This window comes from Plecotus auritus, assembly GCF_963455305.1.
Source record: "Plecotus auritus genome assembly, chromosome: 8".
NCBI lineage: Eukaryota > Metazoa > Chordata > Mammalia > Chiroptera > Vespertilionidae > Plecotus > Plecotus auritus.
This window is the reverse complement of record NC_137782.1, coordinates 93,525,069-93,534,305: the sequence shown is the minus strand read 5'-3', so window position 1 is coordinate 93,534,305 and position 9,237 is coordinate 93,525,069. Positions and strand designations below refer to the sequence as shown.

The 9,237-nt window shown below is 53.2% G+C and overlaps 1 protein-coding gene and 1 long non-coding RNA gene across 2 annotated transcripts; one reads left to right on the top strand and one right to left on the bottom strand.

Annotated features, from left to right (window-relative positions):
* Positions 1-375: 375 nt before the first annotated feature.
* On the bottom strand, positions 376-6,265 carry PCK1 (phosphoenolpyruvate carboxykinase 1). The gene is made up of 10 exons (XM_080683350.1): positions 5,715-6,265; positions 5,277-5,541; positions 4,612-4,793; positions 4,029-4,232; positions 3,717-3,904; positions 3,208-3,370; positions 2,591-2,815; positions 2,368-2,499; positions 1,904-1,999; positions 376-1,426 (listed from the first exon to the last, which is right to left on the bottom strand). The coding sequence occupies exons 1-10, from the start codon at positions 5,980-5,982 to the stop codon at positions 972-974; spliced, it is 2,178 nt and encodes a 725-aa protein (XP_080539476.1). The 5' UTR covers positions 5,983-6,265; the 3' UTR covers positions 376-971.
* A 114-nt stretch (positions 6,266-6,379) lies between these two features.
* Positions 6,380-8,891, top strand: LOC308255615. The gene is made up of 4 exons (XR_013961378.1): positions 6,380-6,412; positions 7,282-7,460; positions 7,580-7,747; positions 8,167-8,891. It is a non-coding gene; the product is annotated as an uncharacterized lncRNA (long non-coding RNA).
* Positions 8,892-9,237: the final 346 nt, after the last annotated feature.

Below are 9,237 nucleotides of genomic sequence, written 5' to 3'. Positions count from 1 at the left end.
CCGGTTTGGCTCAGTGGATAGAGCGTCGGCCTGCGGACTGAAAGGTCCCAGGTTCGATTCCGGTCAAGGGCATGTACCTTGGTTGAGGGCACATCCCCAGTGGGGGGTGTGCAGGAGGCAGCTGATCGATGTTTCTTTCTCATCGATGTTTCTAGCTCTCTATCCCTCTCCCTTCCTCTCTGTAAAAAATCAATAAAAAATATATTTAAAAAAAAAAAAAGAAAGCCCATAGCATGGTGCCCTGTCCCTTCTGGGTGACATTCTCTGTTCCCTCCATCCCCCAAATCACCCCTCTTTATGGGGGATCTTGACTTCCCATGTGCTTTGGAGGGGATTTGAGATTTGAGTCCTCTCTCCTTGGTGGTTCAAATTTTTAAAAACCAAGCAGACAAATCCACCTTTCTATAAAAGTTTATTTTGTAATTTTCCAAGACATGTTCAGAGAAAAGGTGAAATTATGCAAAGGTAAGGAACAACTGTATATAAAAATAATTTAAACACACATATTAATAATAAAGCAACATTTCTTTCTAGCAACAACTAGTAGGTAATCTTGCCCAAGATTTTTTCCGAAGGTATTAAATACATTTTAGATAACAGTACATAAACACACGCACGAGCACACCACACACACTCACATATATACAGCTCAAGTATTGTTCTCTGTGCATTCCTGCTAACTGATAGCTACAGTGACAATGACTAAATGCCTGAGTGTCCTGAAGATTGAGCAAATGTGCACGGAATCGTGAATTTGGGAGACATGCTAAGATTTCCCTCCCCAATCTCGTTAGTTACTAGCCGGTACGCTGTGGTTGTATCTGAACAATTAAAGTGTGTCAGTTGGAAAGGCTCAGGGGTGTGGTCACTGTGGGTGGCAGGAGGCAGCAGGTTGGGAAGCCCGGCGCTCTTGCGCCCAGCACACCTCGCCGACTGGAAGGGGTTTTAAGGGTGTGCAGCCCCAGCTCTCCTTACATCTGGCTGACTCTCTGCTTCAGAGCCAGGACCTCCCTCTCGATTTCGTAGGGGAGGTCGGCGTTCACCTGCTCCTCCAGGTAGGCCTGAATGTCCTCCACCTCCTTCTCCCAGAACTCCCGGGAGATGTCGAAGAGCTCCTTCGTGTTGATGTCCCCCAGGCCTCTCAGATTCAGGGCCTCCTCCGTGGGGACATAGCCGATGGCCGTGAGCTTGGCGCTGCCTTTCCCGTTGATCCTGTTGAACATCCACTCCAGCACCCGGGAGTTCTCTCCAAACCCGGGCCAGAGGAACTTGCCGTCCTTGTCCTTCCGGAACCAGTTGACGTGGAAGATCTTGGGCAGCTTGGCTGCGGGGCGCTGGGCCATGCTGAGCCAGTGGGCCAGGTACTTGCCAAAGTTGTAGCCAAAGAAGGGCCGCATGGCAAAGGGGTCGTGCATGATGACTTTGCCTGTTAACACAGAAGGGAGGGGCCCTGTCGGTCAGTGAGGCCCCCATAGGACAGTGCTGATTGCTGACATCAGCATGCTCGGCTCCTCTCTCCACATGGAGAGAGACAGAGACACACAGACACAGAGGCAGACAGACACAAGAGAGACAGAGAGACAGACAGAAACAGGAGAGACACAGAGACATAGAAACAAAGATAGGAGAGACACAGAGACATAAAGAAACACAGAGACAGGAGAGACAAGAAGAGAGACACAGGCAGACAGAGACAAGAGAGACAGAGAGACAGACAAAGACAGGAGAGACAGACAGAGACAGGAGAGACACAGAGACATAGAAACAAAGACAGGAGAGAGAGAGAGACACAGAGACATAGAGGAACACAGAGACAGGAGAGAGAGACAGGAAGAGAGCCACAGAGCCGGGAGAGAGCGCACCATCCCCGTCCCCGTGGCTGCAGATTTGGACTTGGGTTTACCTTTGTGCTCAGCAGCCGCTGTGGCTTCAGACCTCATGGCCGCCCCCACAAACACTCCATGTTGCCAGCTGAGAGCTTCATAGACGAGAGGGACACCTGTAGCAGGAAAGAAAAGATGTCCCTTCAACGCTCTGACACTCAGACCCTTCGGCCGGCACTGTCATCTCACTAATGGAAAGAAGGCAGAGCAGCATCTTCCTTATTCCGCTAACGATGCCTCCAGAGCCAGAGGGCAGAATCGGCCGCAGTGCCTCCACCGAGGCCCGCAGCCAAAGGAAAACGGATAAAGCTCCAATAGGTCACGGGCCCAGAAAGGCTCTCGTGGCCAGAGGGGCTTCTACCTTTGGGCTTGCCAGTCATCCCAGATGCTGGGAAAGGAAGCTGGCCTCGCGGGCACCCTCTGACACGGTCATAGGAAAGGAGCGATTTCACAGACCCGCCCAGCCGGGTGCAGGGAGCCTCACCAGCAGGCCGGCGCCCTCCGAAGATGATGCCCTCGATGGGCACGCCCTCCGGAGCCTCCCAGGCAGGGTCGATGATAGGGCACTGGCTGGCGGGGGTGCAGAACCGCGAGTTGGGGTGGGCACAAGGTTCCCCTACAGCAGGCAGAGAGGAGAGGCCCCTGAGTGTCCAGCCCAAACATGGAGTACCCAGGGTTGGGGGCAGCGGGGCCTCTGGAGGGCTCACCGTCCTCAGGAGTCCAGTCCTTGTTCTTCCACGAGGTGACCTTGACCCCAGCGGCCAGCGGCTGGTCGATGCCCTCCCAGTAGACACCACCGTCGCTGGTCTCGGCCACATTGGTGAAGATGGTGTTCCTCTGGATGGTCTTGATGGCGTTGGGGTTGGTCTTCACAGAGGTTCCGGGAGCAACACCAAAAAATCCATTTTCTGGGTTGATGGCCCTTAAGTTACCTGGAGAGTTTTAAACCCAAGACGTCAAAGTGAGCGCCACACAAGCATACCTGTATTCTGAGACCTTGCCAGCCTCGTTTTTGCACCAAATTCTCGATTCTTTTTCCCCTCCTCCTTCGAATGTATTTCTCTTTTCTCACCCAAACTGCTCCTCAGTTTTCCATCAGTGCTATTTTAACATATGTACCCTATAAACAAACAGCCACATAGGGTCCCGTTTCAACCCAGATTTGATAGTAAGTGAAAGACTGCTTGTAGGGAATACATATTTCTAAGGATTTGCAAGATCTGAAATCACTAAACTAAAAATCCGGACAGCGTGAACTCAGGGGCCCTTGGCATGTTTTAAAAGCCAAAGTCCACTGTGAGCAACAGGTGGGCCCGAGAGTCACCTTGCTGGTCGAACTTCATCCAGGCGATGTCGTCGCCCACACACTCGATCTTCCAGCCCGGGAGGCTGGGGTTCATCATGGCCAGGTTGGTCTTCCCACAGGCGCTGGGGAACGCGGCCGCGAAGTACTTCTTCTGGCCCTGGGGGCTGGTTATGCCCAGGATCTGCAGAGACGACATTCCTCCTGACGCCCTCCCTTCCTTTGCTTCCCAGCCCATACTTCAGCCTTGGGGTGTGCCTAGAAGCCCCCAAAGGGTGGGTCCCCAACTTCTATTTCTTCGGGTTTCAAAACAAGTATTTTGAATAATGGCGTCTACGGGTCTGGTTGTGTTTGAAGTCCTTCAAAAGGAGCAGCCGCAAGTCATTCATAACTATTGATGGCATTTCCGCATCTGTCTGGCCTGGGTGTCCTGGGCCTGGCCTGATGGGACCTGGAAGGCCATCTGTATTGGCCAACACCTGCCCTGCACCTGCCCCGACCCTGCTCGCTCAGAATTCCCTGCATCTTACCAGCATGTGCTCAGCCAGCCACCCCTCCTCCTTGGCCAGCCGGCTGGCCATCCTGAGGGCGAAGCACTTCTTCCCCAGCAGCGAGTTGCCGCCGTAGCCGCTCCCGAAGGAGATGATCTCCCTGCGGTCGGGCAGGTGGGCGATGAGCGTCTGCTCGGGGTTACAGGCCCAGTTGTTCACCAGCGGCTCTACAGAGGACACAGCCTCGTCAGTATGGCCCCACCCGCTGAGGCCCCGGAGGACGCGCCTGGGGCTTAAGGTTAAACTTACTTTTAGAAATTCTAGCTTTTGATTTTGAAACAATGTGCTTACTTTTTAAAGGCAAGGGGCACCCCACAGAATGGAGGCATTTGACGAATTCCCCGTCACCCAGAGCTTCCAGGACAGGCGTCCCCATTCTCGTCATGATGCGCATGCTGGCCACCACGTAGGGCGAGTCCGTCAGCTCGATGCCGACCTTGGCCAGAGGCGAGCCCAGGGGCCCCATGCTGAAGGGGATGACGTACATGGTGCGACCTGCGGGCGGTGGGAGCCGTGAGAAAGGGCCTCGGACTCACTCGCAACCCACACTGGTTTCCTCCAATCACGTCACTCCTTGCCCGCCCCCGGCTCCCCAGTTCACGAGAGTCCACTGGAAAATGAGAGAATCCCAAAACAAAGGCATTTTCATAAATGTGCAATTTGGATTACCCCTTGCATGGAAATCGTTTTCCTTTCCTAGGAGACAGTTTGTAAATCTAAAACTAAAATGTACATTTTCAATACGTTGCCAATTTCACGTATGGAATTTAAAGACCTCTGAGGAGTTTCCATTACGGTTAAGGTGACCGTTCGGACAGACATCATAATACAAGGCTTGCGGATATTTTGCCCGTCAAATAAATGCTTTATCTACCTTTCATGCACCCTGGAAATCGGGCGCTGAATGCTTTCTCAAAGTCCTCCTCAGACATCCAGCGACCCAGCTGACTGAGGCCGCTTTTGGGGATGGGCACTGTATCTCTTTGCTCTCGGGTAATGATGACCGTCTTGCTTTCAACTCTGGCCACATCCCTGGGGTCAGTGAGAGCCAACCAGCTGCAAAAATCAAAACCACACAGGTGAGGGGCGGAGGGGAAGTGCAGGTATTTTGAATGCGTCTGTGTGCTGGGTCCTCTCAGCCAAGCGTCATGTGGGAATGGACCCGTTGACTCATCCTCGTGTCCTCCCTGCACCTAGCAGGTGCCAAGCACTGGCGATGTTCTGCAGATGTGACAGCCACACCAGCTGGCAGAGTCAAGGAGCCATTTACTAGACTGTGAACTAGTCTGGGAGGACAGAGACAGTCCGACTTCCATTTTTATCCAGTGTCTAATTTGCAAAGAGCATTTGTTTGCATATGCTATCTCATTGAAGACTTGGGTACTTCGAGTGTCATTAAGTTAAAGTCTATATGGTTCTGGCCATTACATAGTTTTTCAAAGGCCTGCAAACTCCCAACCCCTCGATCTTCATCCACCTCTTTCCACCAACACCACCTTTGGGAGGGGGGGGTGGGTGCTGGGGCTGGGGTGCACTCACCAGTTGTCATACTTTTTCAGCCGCTTGATGGTGCCCTGCTCCTCCATTTCATGCAGCAGCTGCTGGTTCTCCTCCTCAGAGCCATTGCAGATGTGGATGCATTCGGGCTGGCACAGGCTGGCATTGGTCTCCACGAACTTGCGCACTGCCTGGGGCAGGCTGTCCAGGGTGCCCTGGACGACCTTGGCTGAGAAGTTGAGGCCGTTGGGGAGCTGAGGAGGCATTTCTGCAGAGTTGCACTGAGGGCCACGGACACTCAGGTTCCCTGAAATAGCAAGCATGGGCTTCCTGAACATGAGCGAGAACCGACGCCCTCCAGCCCACGCCGGGGCTGTGTCTGGCTGCGCACCTGCAGACAGGCGTAGCTGTAAGGATAAGGAAGTGAGTTCGCGTTGCCTCGGTGGTTTTTAGCAATGTAAGTTCAAAAGCTTGGCCTACCTTCCTTCTCTCTGGACGATCTCAACCAGAGATCCAAGGCTTGCTTTCGGGCTCTTCCTGCTGCTGAGCCTGCTTTCCCGGTGGGAAGGCGGTGTTTGGTGTTGGTGGCAGAAGCACCAGCTTTAAATGCCCTGGAGAAGCAAGGTCCTGCCCCTTGGCCCCACCCCGGAGGCTCATCTCTGACGTCAGGGGCAGGCCTTTGGATCGGGGCCATGGTCAGCTTTGCTTTGGACCGGATCCCCACGACGCACCCCAGGGAGATAATCATTGAACAGCCAGCCGAGGGGATGCCAGGAGGCCTCCGACCCCTCGCCAGCCCTTACACAACGTCTTATTGACTAAACTTTGGCCCAGTTCACTGCTGATGCAAAACACATGGCCCTTCCGTTGACAGGCGGGAGGGGCGAGCACAGGCTGGCGGGAGCACCTCCTGGACGTCGAGTGTCCAGGGCACAAGCTGGCAGCACATTGTGTGTACCGTGGCTGCTGGTTGGCAGAACATTACGGTGGTAGGTGTCAGCCACCGTCAAAGCCCCGGGAAGGCCGTACCCGATGCCAGGAAAAGGGGTGACTTGTTGGCAAAGGTCTGATCTAACTGGGGGCTAATAACCCAATTGAGTGTTTACTATACCCCCAATATAAGGGCAGGGATTGCTGCCTATTTTGCTCATTTTTGTGGGTACAGTTCCTGACGCACGGTGAGCACTGTCCTCAGGGCCTTGCATCACGACCAGCCTCTGAGGCGGAGCCCATGAGCAACCCTATGACCAGACAAGGAAACTGAGGCACAAGGAGGCAGAGTGCCACTCCCAGCTCCCCAGCTGGTGGGCAGCAGAGGGAGAGCTAGAGGACAGGCGAGCTGGGCTCTGGAGTACTACCCCAGATAATCCCTGTGGGGTGCCCTTGCCTCTTCTGGAACCTTCCGTGTATCCTCCAAACAGCTCTGGGCTGGGTGCAGTTTCTCCTGGAGTCAGCTATCCCTTTTCCTTGCCCTGGCAAGTCCGAGCATCTAGGGAGGGGAGGGAGGGGCGGGAGTGGGGGGCCTGGCGGTTTTGCTAGATTACACTTGAGCAATGAGACCTTTATAACAGCTGTTCAGAAAAATGTGCTTTGCAAGCCGTCGGAGCTTCAGTCCAATTTAATGGACCATGGAGCGGTTGCTGGTGTTTCGAGAGCATTGGGTGAGAAGTCAGGAGAGGGAGCCAGGCCCTGACTCCCCACAGCCAACCCCAAGGCTCAGGGGAGCCCCCTCCCTCCAGTGAGGTCGGGTAGGGACACCTGCCTCCCCAGGGAGCATGTGCTGAGACAGTCCCGTGACGGTAACTGTAGGAGCTGTGGCAGGTAGAAGGCCCCAGAATGGCTGTCTCAGGCCCGGAGTGTTGAGTGGCCTGTCCACGGGGTTCCTTCCTCACTGCAGCTTGGTGCACACGCTCCCGCCTGCCACCAAACTGTCCACCGCTGCTGTTTCATTTACTTAGGTTTTTACTCAACCAATCGAATCTTTCAGTATAAATGCAATGTGAGCTGTTTAGTTTAGTTTTATATTATTTCCCGTTTCGATCACTAGAATTCATTATCCGTGGCATTGCCAGCCACGTACAAGTCCGTGTCCTGTCTAAATGTGACCACGATGTGATAGTGCTCCTGGCTGAGGGACTCTCCACATGTGACATCCGTGAAATTTCCAGCCCAATGCAGGACCACAGAGACACAACACACGCATCCGCAGTTCATCTCACCAAATGGGTAGGGACGCCCGCGTGGCTGATAAAGCTGTAATAGGTTTGATTCCCTCCAAGAGCACATAGACTGAAAACAAAACTGTGAAACCATTTGCCATTCTAAACACTACTCATAAATTCCAGGTGTTTATGTCCCGAGTCCTCCTCGAGAGAAACCAGCAAGTTCAATTAAAATGTAGGAGCGCTGAGTCACCACTGCCCTGCCTCTAATCTTTTCATTGCTGCGCTGAATGGAGCAAAGGCGGCCTGGAAACACGGGTGGGGCTGCTGAGGCTTAAAAGGTGTGAGCAGGTGAGCCAGGGGGCGGGGAATGCTGTGATCCAGGTGAGCAATGGAGAGCAGGGGTCTCACCGAAGACTCTCAGGAAGTTTGATTGTGACATACATGGGCGTTTCTTAGCGACCTGGTGGCCAATAAAAAAGCAGAAATTCACAGATGGTGCACAGATGAACCAAAGACCATGGACACCAGCGCTTGGAGCCCCTGCAGGGCCAAAATGGATGGTTTCCATCCTGTGCTTGAGGGAATGGGGGAAGTCTACAGGGTGGGGGTGGTCCACGGAGGCCCCTCATAGAGGAGGGGAGAAGGCCCAGCGAGATGAGCTCACAGACTTGCCCACCTGTGGTATGTACTAGGCTTCCATGTTGGATCTTTGCTTGAAATAGGAATCTCACCGCCTGAAAACATTGGACATCCGCATTCTTTCACAGGGGAGGTGGGAAGCTGAGACCCGGGAGTGCAACTGGACCATTTCCCACGCCAAGGCAAGACGCGTGACCTTCCCACTTCACTCCTCTTACCGATGGGGGTGACTGGATAGGCTCATCCCACTGGGGGCCAACCACAAAAATGCCCTCGGCTCAGGAATCTGAATTCCTTGAAAAGCATGGCCCTTTTCTGGTAAAGACAGACGGGACCGTGGTTTCCCTGAGGTGACAAGGAACGAGCAATGTGAATCCCACGTCTTGTCCCGGAGCCAGAGACTGTGCCCAGTCTCTGCTGCCAAGGAGGCTGCTCCGTGGGCACTGGGCTGGCCCCGCCGTGGAAATGTCCAATGCCATGGAGCTGTCGACAAGCAGCCCAGGAGTCATCTGCCCCCAGCAACCCCGGTCATCCCCCCCACTGTGTTTGTTAGGGACAAATATTTAGATGTTCCACATTTATGGGGTAATCTTTGCGTCTTTGCAGTCTGGAGAGTATTTTTAAGAGCTGAATGAGCCAATTTCCTCATTTGGAGCCATAGAATTATATAATTGAAAGGGTCCTTAAAAGATTATGTTAATCCAGTTTAACAGGTAGGGGGTCTCCTTGGGGGTGATAAAATGTTCTGGAACTAGATAGAAGTGGCGGCAGCATAATTGTGAATGTACTAAATGCCATTGAATTGTACACTGTAAAATGGTTCCTTTTATGTTATGTGAATTTCACCGCAATTAAAAAAGAAAAAAGATTATGTAGTCCAGTCTGTTCCTTTGAAGACGAGGGAACAATGGCCCAGGATGGGGGCCGCTCTCTAGGAGGCAGGTTGGTCTCCAACACCCTCCATGCACCCACCAGCACCACCCCTCGACCTCATCCTTTCCACTGCTCCCAATGGCCTCCTAAGGTCTTAAGACATTCATCCTCGGAAGGCTGAGAGGACAGTTAATATCATTAGGGAATCTCCCCCAGGGAGGGTCATGATTTTGTTTACATATTCTTTCCACAATGAAGAAATAAAACGGACCCAGAGGCAAACCACTTCGCTTGGTGTGTGTTGATAAAGCGTGATTTCTGCGGCA

Coding starts and splice junctions, on each gene's coding strand:
- PCK1 (XM_080683350.1), bottom strand. CDS start 5,982: ATGATTATCTCCCTGGGGTGCGTCGTGGGGATCCGGTCCAAAGCAAAG. Junction 3,905..4,028: donor GTGCCCCTTGCCTTTAAAAA/GTAAGCACATTG, acceptor TGTCCTCTGTAG/AGCCGCTGGTGAACAACTGG. Junction 2,000..2,367: donor CGGAGGGCGCCGGCCTGCTG/GTGAGGCTCCCT, acceptor TTCCTGCTACAG/GTGTCCCTCTCGTCTATGAA.